Here is a 22440-nt window from a genome sequence, read left to right as displayed (position 1 = left end):
AAGCTTATTTGAAATACTAGAGAGCTGCCTATTCATGGTTGAGCAGTACTACAAGGATTTTGTTTAACTGAGATACTGCACACTCCCCAAAATGTGGACTAGCCATTTCTGGGCCACGAGGTAAGTGCCTCCCTCTCCGGCTTTCTCCGTGGTGCCCCGCGTCCCCTGTGGCCCTGGGGCTGGGCCCCTAGGACAGCGGCAGAGGCACCTCCCTGGCGGGAGGGGAGCGAGCGCTGCCCCTGCACCCTGTCTCCTCCAGGCTTCTCCAAAGGCAGTGTCCTCCGAGCAGGCCCCCACCCTCCCCCAGCCCTGGACTTGGGCCCTTGCTGCCCAGAAACAGCTTTCCATCTGAACGCAAGTGCTTTGTTTTGTTTCTGTTTGTTTCTTACCCCACTGCTTGTTGGTTTTCGGTCCATTTCAGAAACATCCATCACCTCCTAGTGTATGCGTGTGTGTGTATATGTGCGGTGTGCCTGTCTCTCTGTGCGTTGTCTCCTGATGGCCTTGAGGCTTGCTGTGCAAATGCTGCTCTCTCACACCCGGGCCGGCCTCTGGTCTCTACCCCTATGCCAGCCCTGGCCCCGCCCCAGGCCCTGGAGTGTGGATGTGGCTTTCAGGAATCTCTAGTTCCAACCAGGGTCCATGCATTTGAGGGTACAGAATCGTAGGTAAGCCCAAAGCTCCTATGGGAAAGAGGCGGGTCAGGGGCAAGGAAGTCACAGTGGAGACCTGCAGGAAGAGGAGCAGGAAGTCTGTGAGTGCTGGGGATGGAGAAAGCAGGGTGAAGGGAGAACAAGAAAAAGAGTAAGAACAGGAAAAAGGGAACTGCAGAGGTTGGCAAGCTGTCAGAAACAACTGTTCAAGTTAATCGAAAGCCCTGTCATCTCCGCTACCTGGAATGCTTGAAGTCTACCATGAATGAGATAAAGAATTTTTCCTTTTTAATTGATTTACTCTAAAATTACATTTGTATCCCTGGTATCACCACTCGTCTTAAATTGGACCTTGTAGGTATTGGTAAGGTTCAATGTGGAATAGTCCTTCATTTTTTTTCTGGGAAAAATGCCCAGCACTGTTCTGTGTTCAAAGTGATGGTGACTACCACAGTGAAGCCTTGTCTGTGGTCTCGCTGAGAGAGAGAGTGTGAAAATGAATGACAGCGACTGACTGAATGGAGCAGTATGGGGTGCGTATGCATACGGCGGCTTAGTAGATGACCTTGTGTGACAGTGACCTACTGATTCCTGAGGAGACCTCTGCTCTGCCCAGATGGCTGCAGGGCCGGGGGAAGGGTGGATGCCGAATCCGACGGAAGACAATTTCCTATCTTTCTTTCTCTGATCGCATCTCAAGGGAGCTCAGTGAATCCCAGGCTCAGCCGCAAAGCTAACCGCTGGCTCCGGTTGTGGAATTTGAGTTAAAGCTCTTTCACCTCTGGCAGATCTAGTCAGTAAAAGTGACCGTGCTGCTTCTGATCACAGCTCACAAATAGCCTTAGAGAGACAAAGCAAACTGAAAAGATGTGTTTGCAAGTTTGAGCAGGACACTGGGCCCTACATGCTTGAAGGCAGCGTCGCCAAGTTGGGTGCGAGGAAAGGGAGCGACTAACGTGTTTCTGAAGGCTCTTCCCTGAGGGAACCCTGGGCCTGGACGATAGGCTGGCCAGACTTCTGAGTGCCATGGTGCCTTCTACTTGTAGGGACTGCTTGCTGTTCTCCGATTCCAGGTGGTGGGCTGATGGAACTTGATGACTTTTCTGGAGGGGAAACATACTCTTTCGTGGATGGCTCTGTCAGAATTTACAGTAACAAGTTCGCTCTGTGCTGTGAGACCCTTCTGTTGTCTGTGGAAGACATGTATGATGACCACCTGGCTACAGAGTTACACCTTTTGTGAATCCCCAAGATGTCCCAATTAGATGGCTTCAGTGCTTGCTCTGGTGGCTGGATATAGTGTTTTGATGTTTGAAATCTGAAAACCTACACGTAGCTAAGTAATTAATTGCCACGTTTCATGGATGGGCTTCACTGAGTCTTTAAGTTGAAGATTCAAATGATGCTAAAGCTGCATTTATAAGTCGTAGGTTAAAAGACTCTATCACATTGTGTTACAATAACGTTGAGTTTTTTTCCTCCTAAGCATTTTTAATTTTGTGGTTTATAGAAAGAGTTTCATTTCCTTGGTGAAATTCAAACATTTCCAGTTAGATGATAATATCAGCACGTTTTCACATGGTTCCATTGGGAGTTGAGGCTCTGTCTATGATTTATGTTGAGTACACAGCCCAGAAAATTAAGTTGTGTTCATAATCTTGACAGATAAATTCTAAAAATGCATTTGAATCTGAAGCAAACATTAAAAATAGAAAATTTTTGTCTCCTTGAAGGATAATTCTAATTACATTTTTTGGCTTCCTCTGCTCTAGAAATGACTTTAAATGTGATTTGCCACTCTACATTTAATTAGCACGAGAGGCTCTTCCTTTCTGGATGATGAAATATTACACGACAATGTAGCAGTTAGGGAAGTGGGGTTGAATGGCAGCGGGAGAAATGTACCAACAGTGTCATGAGGACAAGTACACAGATCCTCAGGGAAGCCCCCAAAGTGGGCGTGGCCTGTTGAGAAGAGGGATGAGTTGCTCCTGCTGGTGCCAGGGGTGCCACACGGCTGGCAGACCAATAGCTCATGGAAAGTGGAGTGTGGGCGTCGCGGTGTGAGCGCAGCAGTCAAGACATGGGCATGTGCGTGCTTGTGCTGCGTAGCGTGCAGTCTGTCTGAACAGGATCGGAACCCGTCCGCATCCTCTGCCCCTCCCCCGTGGAATGGTTTTCAAGGGCACACGGATGGACTCTGGTTTTCAACCCCGTGGGCTCCAGCTGGTCTCCCTCGGTTCAGACCAACTGCAGTGTCCCCTTCTACATGAAGGGAAATGGTTTGAGGAGCTCCGAGATCCGTGTGTGGGTAGGAGCTCGGCACCTGGTGTCCTCTGGCCTCTGTGGTCCGAATGAGTGTGCAGTTTCCATCGATCCATCCATCTTCTCATTAAAGCCAGCTTTCTCTCCAGCCCTCTACAGAGGGAATCGGAGAAGCTGCATCAGGCCCCTTTATTTTTTTCCTCACTCATCCCCTACATGCCATTTCTCTTTAGTTTGACTCAGCATTTGCTCTTCATCCATTGTTGCTGCATCCGAGTGACCTGCAGGTCTCCATGAGGAGCCAATAAATAAAGGAACACAGCTCTGCAGCCATGAGAACTCTCAGTGCCCTTCCCCCCAAAGAGTAATGCCCGTGAGACCTTCCAGATGAAGACGTCCATGCAAGATACAGACATGAATTAGTCCAGTATCTCATGGATCAGAAAAAAAAAAAATCCTAAAGTGGGAAAAGTTTTGTTCATTTCTTTTTCTTTCAACATTCATGGATTTCCTTTATGCAAAAGACACTCTGGTGGAAGTGAAGGAGTCCGTCCCCTGTTCGTCCCAGATGGGAGCCTTAATGACAGGAAGACTTTAGAAGGATAGTCTTTTTTTTTTTTTTTTTACTTTTTACCTGTTTGGAATTTGAGTTTAAGAAGGAGACCGATATTTTCAACTCATAAAGGATTAGCTTGTCAGGTTTTATAATGTTAAATGCTGTGCCCCAGCTGACAGATGGTGATATAGATGGTCAAGTGGAAAGGGGGGTGGTATACAAGAAGCAAATGGCTCTTGGTCCCTGATGTGGCCTTCTAAGGGAGGCTCGACGTATAAAGACAGAGGAAAATGGAATAACTTGTGGAGTATCAGACACCTGTTATCTAGCCACCTTAGTCTAAAAAGTAGCAGGATTTTTTTCTTTTTTTAAAGCATGCCATCTAAAGCCATAAAAAGGCCTTTTGTTTTTCTTTTTTAATCTAAGAGGAGAACAGATGCTAACAGATGAGATTTCACCGGCTGATTCATTTGTTTCAGATGCTTGAACGGATGCTTTAGAATTTTCTGCCTGAGCTACAGCACCAAGCTCGTTAGTCGGAAGGCGTTTATGGCTAAGGCCTTGAAAGGGAAAAGTCTCAAGTGGGCTTATTTCTACTGAAACAGCATTTCGGGAGAAATGCAGGAAAAAGCAAACCCGAGGCCCCAGGGAGACCCCTTCCAAGCAGAGCACTCCTCCTCCGGAAGGTGGAAGCAGGGCCGCGGCTCAGCTGCCGAGCCGTAGCCTCCTGTCGTGGACACTGCTCACAGTGGCTCTTTTTCATGAAAGGGAACGTGCAAGTCTTAACAGTTTTCCCTTCCAAACAGACTCAGAGAAAGGGAAAGAGTGGGAAAGAGCAAAGGAGGGGGGCAGCCGCCCCACAGAGAAATGAAATGAACACAACTTCCTGATACTGGCCAGTAAAACAAAACAAAACGAAAAATTAAAAAAGTAAAAAGATTAAGCAGACCTGCCTAAGGTGGGCAGCTGACTCCGTTCCAGAGTCCTACATCCCTAGTTTGCCCGAACTCCCAAAGACTGGCAGGCCCCTTGGCGCTGAGCTGACAGAGTTCCTTTTATATGCCAGTCCGTCACGCCCTCCTGACCGTCCGGCTCCTGCTCTCTGCAGTGATCCTGTTCAGAATGCAGTGAGAAGTGGGCAGGACAGGAAGCTCAGATTCACTCATTTAAACTAACACATACACCCGCATGCCAAAACCAATCCAGGCAACACCTCAGGTTCCATCTTAACGTGTCCACGGGAAATACCACCACACTCAAACCTCATCCAACATTGTCCGTCTTTAATTCGTGCTCAAAGCCAGTCTGGGGATGCCTCTTTGAAAACAGTGTGGTCTAGTTTCAAGGACACTGGGAGTCAGGGAACCTGGGTTCTAGTCCCAGCTCCAGCGTTCACTTGCTGCGTGACCTTGGGCAAGACACTTAACCTCTCTGTGCCTCAGTTTCCCCATCTGTAAAATGGGGGTAATAATGTCGACCTACCTCACAGGGCTGTTGTGAGGAATAGCTAAGTGATTGTAAAGCACTTTGAACGTATAATTGCTTATTATTAAGACTACAACAATAATAATATCATATGCTTGTTTACTACCAGAACTTTAAGAAATTCTTGTTTTTCTTTGATCTCTTTTCTGTTCTGTACTGTAGTTATCCATTGAGAAAGAGAATTCTGCCCTTTTTAAGATATCATGGAAATGCATACAAATGTAAACAGAGGTAATTCTGCAGGTTGTGTTTTCACATCTTACGAACAGTAGATTTTTTCCCAAGAAGTTGCTTCATGAGACCGTCCCATGTGAAATTCTCAGCTGACTCCAAGCAGTGGTTAAGGAGTCAGTACATTGACTGAGCCCAGGATACCCAGAGGAGCCAAGCTGAGTTTTAAAATCAATATTCAAAAGTAACTTTAGTGTCAAAACTTGAAGGTTCTGAAGTGTCTAGAGAAAGGAAGCGTTATTAGCCCCCTTTGCCTGCCCTGGTCTATGCAGACTGGAGGCTGCATGTGCGCGTGCGGGCGAATGAGGTGGGGAGGGCCCACAGAATGTGGGGCAGCCCTGTTCCTGGCTGCACTCATCCAAGACCAGGCAGACGGGGGGAGCAGTGTCACCGGTGGGAAGAGGCATACTAGTGGAGGTCCTACAGGCTCATCCTGTGCATGACTGACACGGTCCCTCCCAGCCTTGAGGGAGGGTGATCTGGTGATGTCTTTTGTGCTGTGACCTTTGCCCTTTGGCCCCAGGGGTTCTCAATACCAAGTGGTCTGGCCTGCCTGGACATAAGTGGGCTCCCTAGCCTCACTATGGAAATGGGCCTGGCCACGGATCATGCTCCCATGTGTGCGGATTGTCTTAAGTCTAAGAACTCACAGTGGGTCTAATGGATTCTCACAGCAGAGTCCATGGGGCCCGAGATCAGGTTTGACTTCTTCACACAGCACCATGGGTGGTGACATGGGGATGGAGTTGACAGCTGGTTATCACACTCTGGTATGGCTGGACCCCATTTGAAGATTTGAGGCATGTCTGTACCTACTAGTTAACAGCTTGGCCCCAATGCCCCAAGTCTCTTCACCCCCTGCCAACATCCCAGCTCCTCTCCAGACCCCTCTGTGATCCAGCAACTGAAGGGCTAATGCCTGGCGAGGCGGGGCCTCTGAGACTCAACTGTGCTCTGCAGGCCTACTTCTGCTCTGATTGGGTAGTGTCTAGGATGTACCAGTTATTAAGTATTTGGTGTATCATCCCTGAAAAGGAAGCTGGCCAACCGTGTAGGCACAGATGAGGGGCTAGTCCACCATCAGACAGATGATCCCTTTTGTCTGTCTCTGACCCACCCTGATGTCGAGTTTATTAAAAGCTGAAGGACAGTATGTGCTCACCCACTGTCTGTGTTGCTCCTGTCTCAGAGGGCCAGTGTGACCAACTGTCTTCTCGATCTGTCTCCATATGCCAAAGCCTCAGCAGAACAGCCCTGAGCAATTCACACGGCTGGTAATTTCCACATGCCTTTCTCCACAGTCCTTCCAAATAAGTAAATACTGGAAAATGGTAACTTTCTAGATGCGACTTAGAGAATGGTTTAAATGAAACAAGAGTCTTGCCCCACGTGGGCCTGGCTGTGTTGCTGAGTAAAGGCACTGGCTATGGTTGGTAGCCAAGACCAGTTCATGAAAGACGCCTGGAAATGGTGGAGGCCACCTCTGGCCTTGCTCAAAGGGGAAACAAGGCTTCCCTGAGACTTCGTTTACAGTCAAACTGCAGGCGCCTCTCTCCTTCCTCCTCAAACCTTGGCAGAAGAGTATGGCTTTAAATGTAGAAAAGTTGTAGGAAATGACTCGAGTTTGTTCTCTCAGAATCTTCACAGACTCACTCAGCAAACTTGGTACCCAACACCGCAGTCCATGGTGCTAAACTCTTAAGCTCCTGGATGGAAGACACGCTGCAGGCCAGTATCCATCAGAGGGAAGCACGTGTAAGATGGGGCATGGGCAAAGGCTCTTCCTAGGTAGCTTACACTCTAGTGTGACCCACTTAAAAACTAAATTAATCCACAGGATTCTGGGGTACTGGATTCTCTGCTCTTTCTGAAAAGTGGGCAGTCTTTCCCCTCTGAGAATAGTAATTCTTATTTTCAAAGTCTTTGAGAAGATAGAATTACTGAAAAGTTAAGGCAAGTTATATTATGTAGGCAAAAGGTCTTAATTATCGTAGTATGTTATTGAATAATACCCACCTAGTACCCTCATTAGCTCAAATGTGTCATGATTGAGTTATCCATGGGAAGGAGCTTGCTAACACTTTCTAACGGTTCCAAGATTGGGTAGGTACCTGTGTGAATCCATTCTCTCTGGCACACCATAGGCCTAAGAGAGGCGGCTGTTTGGGGTAAGAGGAGGGGACACATCATGGCTAAGGCACAGTGAAGGCAATCTGTTCAGAAGTACCACAGGCTAGCCCAGAGAAGCCACAGGAAGGACATTTCTTCCAACGGTGGGGAAAGGTCAGCAGAATCATAGGAATCCTGGATGGATGGAGTGAAGAGTCAGGTGCCTGAGGAAAAGATGATGTTGCCTGTCTGAGGATGGGTTATCAGCAGTTCTCAAACTTTTTGGTCTCAGAACCCGTTTATGCTCTTAAAAATTATTGAGGACCCTTGTGTATCAATATTTACTGCATTAGAAATTAAAACAGAAATTTTTAAAACAGAATATGCAACCACAAAGATGCCAGAGAGATGACATCATCATGGGTCATGTAGCCTTTGGAAAACCCTTCTGCGCTCCCATGAGAGAATGAGAGTGTACAGGCAAAGGACATCATAGTAGTAGTAGTATGCAAATTGCAATGACCTCATGGATCCCTGAAGGTGTCTTAGGGGAGCCCCAAGGTCCCTGGGCCACACTTTGAGAACTGTTGCTCTAGGGGAAGAATCCCAAATCCCCTGTAAGGAAAAGAGTGCTGGAGCCTCTTTATGATCTATCTGGTAAGAGCCTTCTGCATATAGCACTGCCCCTAGCTTGAACCATCCTCTGCCTCCCAGGCCCGTCCCTCATCCCAGTCCCTCACCTGGACACGGAGCTGCCTGTGCCCCGGTGTGTCCAGCCAAGTTCACACTGAGAGATGTTCCCCACATGGCCACATCTCACTGCCTGTGCCCATCTAGAGGAATGCTGGTCTGAACTAGTGTGTGAATAGACACTGTTTTAAAGATCTCAGCTCCTCAGAGTGGCACACCTGAGACAAGGACGTGTGCAGAGCATAGGATCAGTTTTCGTGATACCTTGTGATAATTTGTTTCCACGCTGACTTAGTGATATAAGAGCTCTGCTAAGTTAGTTGAAAGGTTAACCTTGATTGGGTAGCACCCCACGGTCATTTTGGGTCACAGTTGTGAGTGAGTGATGATTGAGAATTGATCCCAGCACTCTTTCCTGTAGACCCAAAGACTTTCTCATGGTGGTTGTTGAAGTGGGGCCAGCATGGCATCATGAGCACCAGAAGCTTGGGGATCAAGAGTCCTGGCCAAGCCTTTGCTAGTTGGGGCAGGTCACTTAACCAAATGGGAATAGTCTGGCCCACCCTCCCTTCCAGGATATAGTGGGATGAAGCATGTGAGATCACATTGACCAGTACAAAGATGCCATCAGAGAAGAAGTCATGATTTGTGGCATCTGCTGAGCCTAAGTTTTAACTAATACTCTCTTATCAGAAAACTAGCAAGAATTTCTCCAATTCTGGTGTCAAACTACAACCAAGAATCAAGGTGGAATGAAAATAGCTAGCTCTGTCAGATTGTTTGCAGAGAAATATCATAGATTACTTTAGGTAATTTTTTTTAAGTGTTCTTTACTTTTCTGAGTGATGGTAACAAACTCAGTGTGTACAGCTGAGTGCAACCCCAGGGGTACCTTACAGGGTAATGTTACAGCTGACTTTTCAGTGAGGCTCAGAATCACTGTGGATGACTCAGAGTGTTGTGCTCATGATTCTAAACCTTTATATATAACTGAAAGACTGTTCATAATGGACACAAAGGCCACACCATCTCATTTTCCCTAGAGGATAACAATAACAAAAGAAAGGGAGTGCCCACGTGTGATATGTGTGTGCGGAGGAGGCAGGGGACAGCTTGTTAGATGAACAGCTTTATTCCATAAGAATTTAATCTGCAGTCCTTTCTTCTGATGGAGATAGTGTAAAGTTATCCCCTCTGATTGGGTAGGGGCTGACTCCTGCTAACGGGTTAATCAGAACTGCCTTTAACAAGATGACTGTGCAGAGCCAGCCCTGGTGGGTGAAACCTGCCTGTGATGGAGAGCAGGCTCTACCAGACACGGGCTCTTTGGCTGGAGTGTGAAAGCCTGGCCCTCACATCCGAAGATGAATGGCCTGGCTCAGTCCCGACTGGAGACTCAGATCTCTTATCTGCACTGTTACAGTGTAGGTTCAGGAGGGGTTTCCGGGCATTTTACGTGCTTGCTGTGGTGCCAAGAGCTGGCAGACTACTGGTGTGTCTGATGGAGCTAGCTTAGGGAGACAGGCAGCAAAAGCATTTCATATGCACCCAGGTAGGAAAAATGTAACCCTGAAAGTGGGCAAGAGAAAGGAAGGTAAATGAATGTTCATACTTGATGTTAAAATATCTTACTTTTATGCTATTGCTTCAGAAATATTTAGAGAGATTTTATAGTTTGGGTTTTTTTGGTGACTTAACCATTCAATAGAGTAAATATCTATAAAGTTCCAATTAAATGGTGTCTAAAATTTCAAGCAGCAGTCTACAGGCAAAGCGCCAACATTTCTTTTTTTAAAAAAATATTTATGATAACATCTAGCATTTAAAAATCAACAGAAACTAGGCTTGATTCTGTTTAATATTTTATATGATTGGACATCTTAAATCAGTAATGTTTATATTTTATAGCAATTTTGTGTTTATTCGAAACCATAATTCTACTGTGATGTTAATGGAATGACTTTATATGGCTTTAATTGTATTGGTTTAAGTGCTAATGACCACATTTCAAATTAAAATAGTATTTTGCTGATAGAAATAGACACAGATATGAAATATGAAAGAACAGATCATTTTACTGATTGTAAAGTGTTTATTTCCAGGAAAAAAATGTTCTTTTTTAGGGCTGTGAAAAAAAGTAATTTTTTCAAGGATTTAAGATAGTTTTCTGCAATTTTTGGAATTGGAACTTGTGCCTATGGAATTTTTGGAGCAGCCTAAGCTACCTTTTAGCTTGATATGTGTGCTAGAAAAATTCCATTATCATGTTTTGTGATATGTAATAAATTCAGGGTGCTGTGCTTAAGCTTCGTTTCAGTTCAAGTTTGGGAACTTCTGTTTCCCTCATTCCCAACCTTGGAAGACACCCCTACCCGCTGAAGCCCCCACCCCACCCCAGCCTTCCCCCAGTCCCACGAGAAAGAGTAAAGTCAGTCCCTGACTCCTAGGAGGTGTGTTTCTTCCTGTGTGGAGCAAGCAAAATGTCATCATGATTTCCAAACCTCTGCTTTCATGTCTGGGGAGAGGGACATACTCTCTCCTCCTCTGATGTCTCTTTAATAAATATGTTGTCGTTATTTGTCTTTGAAAGTGGCCCCTCGGGTCACCTGTCAACCTTCTCCGTGATTTATGTTGCAAACAAATTCTCTGTCCTGTGTCTGTTCACTGCACTTTCCTAATCTTGTATATCATTGAAGACATGCTGGAGACAGTTTCTGTTTTTATTATGCAATTATGTTATATGTGTATTTCAGTGAAATGTCAACCCGTCAACAGAGGATGATGTTAAAAATTATCCAAATAAATAGTTTTCTATTTCTTTTAATCAGGCCTAGTTCAATCAGTTGAATGACAATGAATAGGATTATCTGTTGTTATTTGAACTCAGGAGTGTGTTCCGGGCCCCTGCTCCCTGTAACGTGGACTAAGGTACATGATTTACCTGGAGGTGTTGACTTAGTGCACGGTCACCTGTGTTTATTTTGTGTCGATGGCAGCAGGTGTCTCAAATCTGGTCTCCTGTTTGGGAGCCTCAGATATGTAACAGCCCTTTCTTCCCAGTGATCCAGAGTCAGATGATGAAACCCTGGCTGGGCTTATCTTCCCTTGATAATGGTGCCCTAAAAAACGCGGAATGAAGGAATTGCGGGCTGCTTCATGCTGCCGGGCTCCACCTTCCTGCACATGCCTGCAGCTCAGCTGTGTAAGAGCTTTCACCCACTTGACATTAGAGTTGCCTTCTTGATGTTTCCATGAGAATGGCAAGTTAGGTCTGCCTCCAAGCCAGATGATTCCCCAGGCTCAGATGTGCTGGACTCAGGGATCCTGAGAGAGGGAAAATATGTTTGCATGTGCGTGTGTGTGTGCATGCATGTGTGAGTTCATGTGTGTGTGTGTGTGTGTGTGTACATGTGTATGTGCATGTGTGTCTGCATCTTATGCCTGTGACCAGAGGAACAGGAAAGTGAGAGGCAGCCTCACTGACCACACCATGAACTCTTCTGGGTTTGGCCCTAGGACGTGTGTGTCTTTCCCCTACAAGACCACAGCATTCCTAGCCAGGAACCTTAAAGCTTTGACCCCACGCAGCTCTTTCACCTCTACACTTCATGAAATGGAAGGACCTGCTGCTCCTCTCTTCAACACTGCTTCAAACCAGACCCAGTCTGGTGTGCCATTTTTTACAGGACCATCTCATAGGCTAGGTGCTACTAAGGACAAGGTCGTCTTCACAAGAGCCTCTTGGGAAGTTCTCATATGACTTTCCATTCTGAAATAACGTTGTCACCCCTGTCATCTGCAGAAAACCAGTCTGAGCATTCCCACACCAGTGGGCCTAGCCCTGCCCAATCTGGCCAGACTGCGGCTACCATCCCATCCCCTCCGCCAGCCCCCAACCCCCGCCACTGCTGGGTGTGTCTGAAGCACAGTCATCATGCTTTGTCTACTGCCCACTGCTGAGGGTTGTGGAGGAAGGACAGGGAAGTGGTCCCCTCCCCTGATGACCCACCACTTGGCCCCGTTCTCCTCTGCAGACCACCCTGAGGTTGGAGTATCTGCAGACGGAGCCCTGCACAGCCAGGCTCTCACACATTCTCCAAGCCTTTAGTGGCTCTGAGTTGCAGACAGATTGCCAGCCAACAAGGGGTTTTGCCCTGCTGCAGGACGGGTGACCTTGACCTGGGGGAGGTAGGAAATGCCTCTTTCAGATGCAAGCCTTTTTGTGGAAAAGGTTAAGGGAGCTATACTGTCCCTATTAGTATTTAAGTCAGCATGCTATTTTTCTTCAAATTGATGGTCAAAACATCATAATTTTCTCAGAGTCAGCAACTACACCTTCCCCATATATACTCCGTAAGCATCTCAAATGTTTCCCTAGTGAAGCTGGGAACAATGGAAGGGTTTCTTCAGGCCCTGTCCTAATGGAACGGGGCCCAGGGTGAGGAAGGCCTCTGTGAGGACCTTGGGGAAATGCAGAATGTCTGTGAGGGGCCTGGAGGGGGCACCTGGTGGGTCTCACACCACCTCCAGAGGCTGTTGAGCCCCTTTCAATGTGTTGTGGTCTTCAAGAGGGTGGCCTGACTGTGGGCGCCTTCTCAGCCTGAGCGCAGGCTGTGGGCCAGGGCACCGCGGACGGACCTGGAGGCTGGCACTGCACAGTAGCCCAGGTCTGTGTGCATGTCGGTCCATCCATCATGGTCCTGAGTGTGCTGGTGGTTGTAGTGTGTGTGTCACCCCCTCGTTCCCATGGCTTCTTAGCAGAACCAGTGGCCCTGATGGCAGCTTGGTCTGCTTGCCCTCTGGCACTTGTACCCAGGCTTCCTCATGCTGGACACAGCCAGCGAGTCCTTGCCACTGTCCCTCTAGAATAGCCAGGCTGTGCTCCTTGCCCTGTCTGGGGCTCCAGGAGGTGGTGCTCTGCAGGCCATCCTTCTGTAGACTGGCATTTGGGCCCTTGGCCATGGCAGACCTGAGTACCAGGCCATGTTCCCTGCAAGTGCAGGTATTTGGAAAGGTTACTGGGTTGAGGGCCTCAAACATCCCAGCCGATGCTCATCTTGAACTCCTGAGTGCCCCCTACAACCCTGAGGCTGCAGGGACTCCTTCAATTCCATTCAAACAAGCGGCCCGTTCCCTGGGCTGTCCTTTGGAGAAACCTTCCCCTCCTACAGCTGAATCAGGCAGGAGCAAAGCCAGGACCCAGGTCAGTCCCAGGGCGCCCGTGTTGTCTAATCTGTTTTGCCGTTTTCATTGATCTAGGCGGGATTAAGGACACTGCATGACATTGGGCCTGAAATCCGGCGTGCTATATCATGCGATTTGCAAGACGATGAGCCCGAAGAAACAAAACGAGAAGAAGAAGAAGATGTATTCAAAGTAATTATTCCACGCCTAGCTACACACTGGCCACCTGGAAATAGTGGGGCAGGACTCCAGTTTGGGCAGTTAATGATCCACAAAAGAGCCTGGAGAATGCAAACGAGCCCCAGGGCCTAGAGGGGCTTGTGGACCATCCCTGCCCCCGGCAGACCCTTTCCGTTCACCAGCACCTCTCCTAGGGCCAGGCCTGCTCCTTCCCTGAGCTTGCTCCTCTGCCCCACAATGGCAGCTTCAGAGGAGCTTGGCCACAGCTACTGGCCGGTGTGGATGACCATCCTGGGTCCTTCTAGCAGCTGCCTGCTGGAACTACCTCCTTCTTCCCTGGGCCAGCTCTTTGATCTGCCAGCCAGCCCTCAATCCCCCAGCTGCCCAGCCCAGGGAGCATGCCTACTCCCAACCTCAACCTCAGCCTCAACGGGGCTGCCAACCGGCCCTGCTGGGTATAAGTCACCTCAACTTGGAGCGACTGGACGAGCACACTCGAATCCCAGCTGAGAGCTTGCTCCCCATCTCAGGAATCGGTAACCTTCCTCATTTCAGGGGGGACCACCTGCCACACAGACACGTTCACCTCGATCATTGAGACACTCAGATTGTTTTACAGAGATCCTATGGAGCTTACCTAGAATTTGTTTTTCATGTAGAAAAAAATTACCTAACATAGCTAGCCTGCATCAAATACTTGTTAAATTACCTGGTGTTGTCTCCCATTATTTTGCAGAGAAATGGTGCCCTGCTTGGAAACCATGTCAATCATGTTAATAGTGATAGGAGAGATTCCCTTCAGCAGACCAATACCACCCACCGTCCCCTGCATGTCCAAAGGCCTTCAATTCCACCTGCAAGTGATACTGAGAAACCGCTGTTTCCTCCAGCAGGAAATTCGGTGTGTCATAACCATCATAACCATAATTCCATAGGAAAGCAAGTTCCCAGCTCAACAAATGCCAATCTCAATAATGCCAATATGTCCAAAGCTGCCCCTGGAAAGCGGCCCAGCATTGGGAACCTTGAGCATGTGTCTGAAAACGGGCATCATTCCTCCCACAAGCATGACCGTGAGCCTCAAAGAAGGTCCAGTATTAAAAGGTAACCTTTAAAATGTGCTTGCATTGGTAACATAGTGTCTGCCCAAGGCAGTTCCTTCTCTGCCGTGCTCTGGCATGTGCAGGAGATTCCCAGGAGGTATTTGCATTAGAACCTGTGAGTGCCACAAGGTCCTGGCCTCTTCGGGCACTGGCCATGTGATGACCCTCAAGGAAGAAGGGCTGCCTGCCATCCTATATCATGCTGTGTGGGATGCTCCTTAAATCAGCAGCAGCTGCTGCAAACTCCACCCTCCCCAATTGTGCTGACATACTTTGGGACAGAGGTTGGCATGCTTTTTCTGTCAAGGGCCAGATAGGAAATATTCAGGCTTCTGGCAGCACACAGCCTCTACTGCAGCTACTCAACTCTGCTGTTGCAGGGAGAAAGCAGCGGAGATAATATGCAAATGCTGCGATACATCCCAATGAGACTTTATTTATGGTCACCGAAATGTGAACTTCCTATAGTCACGTGTGATGAAATATTTTTCTTCCTTTGTTTTTTTCCAGTCCTTTAAGAGTATAAAAACTTTGTAGCTTGTGGGCCATACAAAAACAGGTGGCAGCCTGTATGTGGCCTGTGAACCATAGTTTACTGACCTCTGCTCTAGGAAGTAGCTTGATATCTGCGTTTTAAATGTTGTTGGAAATATTTAACTTTTATCTTCTCCCTCCCTCCTGTGTTATGCTTTTCCTGGATAGAACCCGCTATTATGAAACGTACATTAGGTATGTGCTCGTTGCCTGTGTTCATGTGTCGAATACTGTGTGTTGTAAGTGTGACCAAGTGGCCTCTATGAATGCTGAGATGAGAAATTTCTCTGAGCCAACTAGGATATTAGAGCTCAGGGCTTTGGAGCTAGTTGCTTTGATTTCTAAGCCAAGGAGCTTTCACATCCATATCTGCGTAGATGGTTACCAGCCAAGGGCTGAGAGTCACGTGCCAGTGTGGCCGCTAGCTAGCCGCTGCAGGCCTTGTGACAGTGCGGGGAGAGCCCCCTGTGCACTTCCAGGTGCCCGGCCTGTGAAGCTAAGCTGGGCACCACCTGCTGCTCTCTGTGGTCAAGCCTCTTGTGGGGGCTTCTTCACAGCATGCCTCCCACCTCCTGCAGACCAGGGACCAGGTCGTTGTCTCCCCTGCAGCCCTCAACACACATGCAGTGTATCCTGCTCCATGTTTGTTGAACTAGGTTGAATGATGGGTGGGCTGGTCATTTTCCTGGGGACGGGGAGGCTAGGTCTCCTCATTTAATTATATCCAGTGAAATCAGGAGCAGCTTGAGCCAGAGGAGGGCGGGCCAGAGAGTGAAGAACTTGGAGGAAATACAGTCCTCTCTTTGGAGAGACATGATGTCCCGGAGCCTGGATGGTTTTCCTGAGCACTGAGGCCAGGACAAGCTGGGTTTCAGGGCAGCATTATGACAGTCCTGGGGCAGGGCAGTCTTTGAAAACTTGGCAGACATTGTCCAGGAGAGTCTTCTCTGGGACACTGAATCCTAGACTCCCGTCACCCTTCCTGGATCGGATGCAGGGGGAAGTCGGTGGCAAGGGAGCCTCTGTGTCCCAGGCTCTTACGTCACACCTGGCTCGGGTAGGAGGCACAGGGATCAAGGCAGACGGCCTCGGAGCCCAATCTTTTCCCCAGGGCTGCCAATCACTGCAGGTCTCTGGGTCTGTTTTCTTGCTCTGTTCCCCACATTCCATCTACTCCTTTGGTTCTGAGGCCTCTGGGCATAGTGGTTTGGCACCAGCATTGTGCAGGGTATACTGAGAGAGAAACCCCCTCCTGGCATGCGCACGTCCACGTCCACACTCACAGCACCATTGCCAGAGGCCTTGAGAATCCAGTCCCGCTTGAGGCGGGCGCACGGGGGAAAAGCCAGGAGCACCTCAGGCAGGGGTGCTGGCCGTGTGCTGAGGCACGACCACAGGAGTTATCTGCCACCTACCCGGGCGCTCAGGTCCTCTCTCCCAACTGCAGGTCCGACTCAGGAGATGAGCAGTTCCCAACTATCTGCCGGGAAGACCCGGAGATACATGGCTACTTCAGGGACGCCCGCTGCTGGGGGGAACAGGAGTATTTCAGTGGCGAGGAGTGCTATGAGGATGACAGCTCACCAACCTGGAGCAGGTGAGGGCGTTGTGGCCGGGCGACCTTGGCAAGCCTCGCCTTCTGCCCCTTGTGTTCTGCCTGCTTCTGAAGTCATGGGCCCCCTGCAGCTGCACTCGGGATGGCCCTGGAAAGCAAAACAGGAGCACAGACGCCAAGCCACAGGGCAAGTCAGAGCAGGAGAAACAGGCCAGAGACAGGCAGAGTGGAGGCCACTCTTTAGACCTGGTCCGTCTTTCCACCAGGGGCCTGTGAGGCTGTTAGTAAGGGCTCCAGAAATGAGAGCTGGGCCTGCCTCATGGCGGGGTACCCCTTTCCAGCAATCCCTGTCTTCCGAGAGGTCCATTTTGTTTCATTAACGCTGAGCACTCTGGGCGGGGGGCCCCGTCTGCATGGCAGCTTGGCCAGCCCACAGCTTGGGTGAGGTCTGAACGAACAGCGCCTATTTCCCACTTCCATCAAGGGGTCTGTCCTGGAGATGAGAGGACAAGAGGTCAGAGTGGCGTCTCTCAGCAGAGGTGCCTACCCAGGCTATTGTCCTGAAGAAAGAATGTTTGAAGTTAAAAGGGGCACTTTGCTTGGGGACACGTAGCCAGCAGTGCAGGGGACAAAGATCACCTGCCAACCTCTTCTCTGTAAACTGCATCTCACCGTGCTCAGCTGGCCCACTGAAATGGACGTGGTACTGCAGTGAGGCCACCTCTGGCATCTGAGCTGTCGGTGGACATTAGCCTTGTATTCCAGGCCAGCCACAGCCTGTCCTCCCTCACTCGCACCCTCGCTCTCTACCAGTTCCTTCCATCAGCCTCCCTCAACGGCTGACTTCCGGAACCACTGATTCTGAGCCAAATGGATTCTCAGTTTCCTTCTTAAGGGGCTTTCTCACACCATGTCCACCACTTGGACCCCTTTCCCCATCTCTGCTGGCCTACAAGAGCCTGTTCCAGGGACTTGCTTCTCCTTCCCTGACTGGAACTGAAATGCCCCTCTCCCGCAAAGCTCCTGGAACCCACCCTGAGCTCCTCCCAGCGCTGATCTTCTCCAGCTTGTTTTGGATGTCTGTGTTCGTGTCATATTTGCTAAGCTCCTTAAGTTGGGGGTACCATGCTTCATGCATCTCTGTGTCCCTGGTGCCCAGCCAAGCATCTGGCCAGGGGCAGGCGCTCAGGAGAGGGGTTCTCAAGGAAGAGGTGAGTGGGTGAGAGTCAGGCTTGCAGAGCACCTACAATCACATCTGACCTGGGTCTGAGGCTGCCGAAGGAGGGAGACCACCAGCACCTCACTCGTCGCAGGCCTGCTGTCCTGAACCTTCCTGTGACAGCCTGTGCCCTCCATCTAGCACCTTCTGTGAAGCTGAGGACTGCCTCATTCTCAGCTAGTCCTACTGTATCTAAGGAGGCGGCGGGAGGGCTGTAGACGTGGGTCTGTCAGAGGTAAGGGACAGGTCTCATTCACCAGGATCTCACAGGACCCTTACTGTCTCTTTTGGGCTTCTTGACCACCAGGCAAAACTATAGCTACTACAACCGATATCCAGGCAGCAACTTGGACTTCGAGCGGCCTCGAGGCTACCATCACCCCCAAAGCTTCTTGGAGGACGATGACTCACCTGTTTGCTATGATTCCCGGAGATCTCCAAGGAGACGCCTGCTACCTCCCACCCCAACATGTGAGGCCAGGTTTTTTGTTTTGGGTGAAGCTTCCAAAAAACAATGCACCTCTCCTCCCACCCCAGCCTTGGAGAGTGTGACAGATGCGGTCCTGCCTTGTCAGGGACCTCTAGTCCTCAAGACCAGCCCCCTGGTTGGAGAGCCTATCAGCTTCCCTTTCTTATTTGTATCCCACACAGGAGAGGTCAAACCACTTCAGCACTGTTCTCAACTCTCTGAGAACAGAGAAAGGCAGTATGTGGCCCTAAAGTTGCCCAGGACGTGTCACCTGATAGGGGCCTGTTTTGTGCATGTTATCATTGCCTTTGAGTCTGGGATCCATCCAGAGAGGTAGGCAAGACATGCACCATGTTGTTGCCAGGCCAACTCGGGTGGATGGGATAACTGCCCCTCGAGGGGGAAGGGATTGGCACAAGTGCAGAGCTGGACTTGAGCCCAGGCCTGTCTTACAAAAGCCCACGCCTCTGAGGGGCCCCTGGGGATTCTTGGTGTCCATTTCGCCTCAGTCCCCACCGGGGGAGTTCTCCTCCTTTCTCACCTTTCCACCCTCCTCTCATTCTTGCCTTGGGTCTGCCAGTGTCCTCTGCTGTGGGGCAGGTTTTCGCCTTGGTGATGACCTCTAGGGTGGGCACTCCCATCCTGGAACCGGGGAATCCCATCCTGCTGAGAAGGAGTAGGGGCTGGGTGCTCCCGCACCTGGTTTTCTTGTGCAGGTGGCGTAACTGGCACTACCAGGAGATCTGGGTCACCTCGAGTGAGGAACTCCGGCTGCGGAAAGAAATGCAGCAGGGGCCCCTGCCAGCTCCTGGCTGGGCAGCGTGATTTTGGACATGTGGGCATTTTAATGATGGTTAAAGAATATCCATTTCTGGTACTTCTGAGGAATGAAGTATAGTTTGAGCAGGACTCTAATCAGTAGCCAAAAATAGGCAAGACACATCGGCTCTGAGTCTACCGACGACATGCACAATAATGAGTGTGGTTGGGTGGCACCCAGGGCCCTCTGCCTCTCTCTAGCTGTCACAGCCCAGCTGGGAAGGGAGTGTAATTAGACCCACTTCTATAGTTAATATTTAATTTCACAGCCCTAAACACAGCAATTCTGTCTCCATAAATACCAGATGACGCATGTGCAGGTGAGGCCGGGTGGAGGCCCCTTGCCCATGTGCGTTCCACTGCCCTCCTTGGACCTCCCTGTGCTCTCCTTGGTAGCCACGTTAATGCCCACCATCCACAGGCGCCGCCCAGTGAAGCGAGGAAACTGAGCGGGCGAGAGTGGCTGTCCTCTTTATTTGTAAGGGCAAATAACAATTGCATTTTGTTTGCTTTGTTGCCCATGAGTTCAGACCTTGGGCAGGGAGAAAGCGGAACTCCTCAGCCTGTGTTCTCAGCTACAGTGTGATAACTTCCTCCATCAGAGATGGTTGTGCAGAGCAAATGAGATGATGGGTCTATGTGGACCTGTTTTCAGAATTGAAAGGCACCACCCAAATGAGAGGGCTGGTGCTTGTCCTTTCCTGCCTCTGGGCCTCCAGCCCCTGCCATCTGATCCTGGGAGGGTCCTGGAGGTTGTGCTGATGAGGGAGGCCCCTCCTCCTTGGAGCACTGTTAAAGTCAGCCCCCGGGTGCTGGATGGAGGGAGGGTGTCTGATGAGGACAGCAGCCCTTGTGCAGCTGTGTCCCAGGTGGGAATTCAAGGAGGCCCCAGCATGCCCCCCAGTGCGCATCCGGCCTGTCTGACCAGGACCGGTTGTCTGTCTTGCTCCTCTCTGCTGGGGCAGTGGCCAGCCAAGGGCTCAGCCTGGTCTTCATACACTTTTAGAGCGGGGCCCTCTAAAACGGAACCCAGTTCCCGCAGCTTCGTGTGTGGCCCCAAGATGCCTGGGAGGTCTCCCCAGGCTGGTGCCTGCAGTTTTCCAATACAGGAATAAGGGGTGTGAGGAGTTTTGCTGGGGTGTGAGAAATGCTCTGTGAGCTTAGAAAGCAGAGGTCAAGAAAGGAGCTGTTGAAATGAGTCGGCCACCCCCTTGCAAACCATCGGCAAGGCTCTGAGAGCAGCTTCCGCAGAGCCAGCACCTGCAAGGGTGGAGGTGTTCCCAGCGGGGAGGCCTCTGGCCTGCGCTTGGGGGTCCAGAATCCAGACTGACCTCCTGGGCCTGGTGCCCTGTGAAGCCCCAAGCTCTGAATCTCTTGTCATCACCCAACCTGTGTATAAGCCTCTGTTCAGAGTGGCTGTCGACAGGACAGCCACCTTCTTTAAAGTTAGAGGTGTTCTTTCTGGTTCGTTTTGTCTTTGGTGCTAGAGAAGCTGGGTCTTTCCCAACAGAAGAATTTGCTTATTACCTGGTTGAGCTGATAGGACAGCTAGCAAGTGACTCCCTTTAAGACGGGTGTAAACACAGGAGCACCAGCAAGAAAGCATGGCCCCCGGGGATGCTTAGGACCTCTGGGAGGCGAGAAGGGGGCAGTCAGCAAGTATCTGTGGGATTCGAGAACGACCTCTTCTACCTGACCTGAACTGCTGCTTTCCCCACAATATGTAGGTCCAGGGGCTTCGAGTCAGAACAGCTGCCCTCTGGCTGCCTTTAGCTTCTCCCCCTGAGAACAGGCACAGCGTTTATAAGAAACCAGCTTGCACCTTTTAAAAACGTCCCTCAGTTGGGCTACTGCTTCATCTTCCCTCCCAAAGCTCTGAGATCTCACTACCAAATGCTTTTTCTTGGACGTATCTCTTGCTTCTTCCTGGGCTCCCTGCTGAGTGTCCAGAGGGCCGCCCTGACTCCAGAGCCCCGGGCTCCTGACAGAGAACTTCTTTAACACCTGCACCATGTGCTTTAACCTCTCAGCCCACCGGAGGTCCTCCTTCAACTTTGAGTGCCTGCGCCGGCAGAGCAGCCAGGAGGAGGTGTCGCCATCCCCCGCCTTCCCCCACCGCACGGCCCTGCCTCTGCACCTGATGCAGCAACAGGTGAGCTGGCCCACCTGGCCTTTCCCCAACGGGCCCAACAGGCCCCCTGTGTGGGACCCATCCTCAGGACATCGCCTTCCCCCTGGCTGCCAGCACTGGGAGAGAAGGAGAGAACCTTCACATACCCTTGGGTTCCATCCTGTAACAACCCTGCCAAATAGATACTATCGTGAGTCCCATTTTACAGATGAGCAGACATCAGAGAGGGTGGGTGACATGCCTGAGCTCACACAGGAGGTGAGTGAACGAGTTGGCATTTGAATTCAAGGCTGCCAGCTTCCAGAGCTGGCTCTCAGCCTCAGTACACAATCTTGTCCCCCACATCCCTCCCAGCACTGCAGACAGGGCCTGGTGTCGTCCGCCCCACGGGAGAGGTGGCCTCTCGGCTGACCCTGAACAACCAGCACTGCCCTTTATCGGCTCTGAGAGGTGGTTCCTTCATTAGGACCTGTTTATGGAGCTCTCTCTGGGCACAGCCCCGAGGTCACAAGGGTGAGTGGGCCTCCCACCCTGCCTGTGAGGGCAGTGTGGTCCAGGGACAAGGACCCGTCCACAGTGAGTGCGGCTAGACAGGAGGGAACGTGGGGCCGGAGCCCACTCAACAGGGCGCTTTGCCTCAAGGACAATATAGGGTGCTTTTTCTTGCTGAAGAGAGCACATCAGAGATGCTGTCCACTTGTGCACGTGTGTCAGGGGGCGGGGGAAGCAGGGAGAACGCCAGCATACAGGGAGCACCCAGTCTGTAAATCTGGAGAGCCCGCTCTCCTGGCAGGTTTCTCACCTTGAGCATCTCACGTGAGCACGAGCTACATTTCAGATTTTCTATTCAAATCTCTCTGCCAACTTTTTACTTCTCTGTCTTCAGTTTTTACATTAATTTTTACTTGTGTCCTGTTTTATCGTGAAAGAACGACAAGCCTTGGGGAGGCCCAGACCATCACGTGCCACGAACCAAGCAGGCGTGGAAGTCTACATAGGCACATGCCTGCACACACTCTTCCCTCTGCTGCCCTGCCCCGTTGAGGCCCAGGTCCGCCTGTCTGCACTGCCTCCTTGGGAGGCCATGGCTTCTGACTTGGCCATGGGCCTGTGCTGTTCACAAGACGGGGCCTCAGTGTCCCTCTCTGCAGTGGGATATCAGGGTGGATTGGCAGCTATAGGTGGAAGGAGCGGGGCTTCTGCCCAGAGCTTCAGAACAGACGAAATGCTGGCCATGTGAGGAGTTGCGCTAGAGTG

The 22440-nt window shown here is 50.3% G+C and overlaps 1 protein-coding gene across 24 annotated transcripts in view; it reads left to right on the top strand.

The window, feature by feature from the left end:
• The window catches only part of CACNA1D (calcium voltage-gated channel subunit alpha1 D), a 320640-nt gene that overhangs the window by 294610 nt on the left and 3590 nt on the right, over positions 1–22440 (top strand). For 20 of the 24 annotated variants that reach the window (XM_070238804.1, XM_070238798.1, XM_070238803.1 and 17 more), the window contains 6 exons: positions 13249–13365; positions 14090–14457; positions 15159–15185; positions 16438–16587; positions 18072–18235; positions 21083–21204. In XM_070238804.1, the coding sequence (XP_070094905.1) occupies positions 13249–13365; positions 14090–14457; positions 15159–15185; positions 16438–16587; positions 18072–18235; positions 21083–21204 (948 nt within the window). The remainder of the gene's footprint in view (positions 1–13248; positions 13366–14089; positions 14458–15158; positions 15186–16437; positions 16588–18071; positions 18236–21082; positions 21205–22440) is intronic. The other 4 variants (XM_070238797.1, XM_070238796.1, XM_070238788.1 and 1 more) reach the window with 1 other exon arrangement.

The sequence above is a fragment of the Equus caballus genome, chromosome 16 (genome assembly GCF_041296265.1).
Source record: "Equus caballus isolate H_3958 breed thoroughbred chromosome 16, TB-T2T, whole genome shotgun sequence".
Lineage (NCBI taxonomy): Eukaryota > Metazoa > Chordata > Mammalia > Perissodactyla > Equidae > Equus > Equus caballus.
This window is presented reverse-complemented; position numbering and strand designations above follow the sequence as displayed.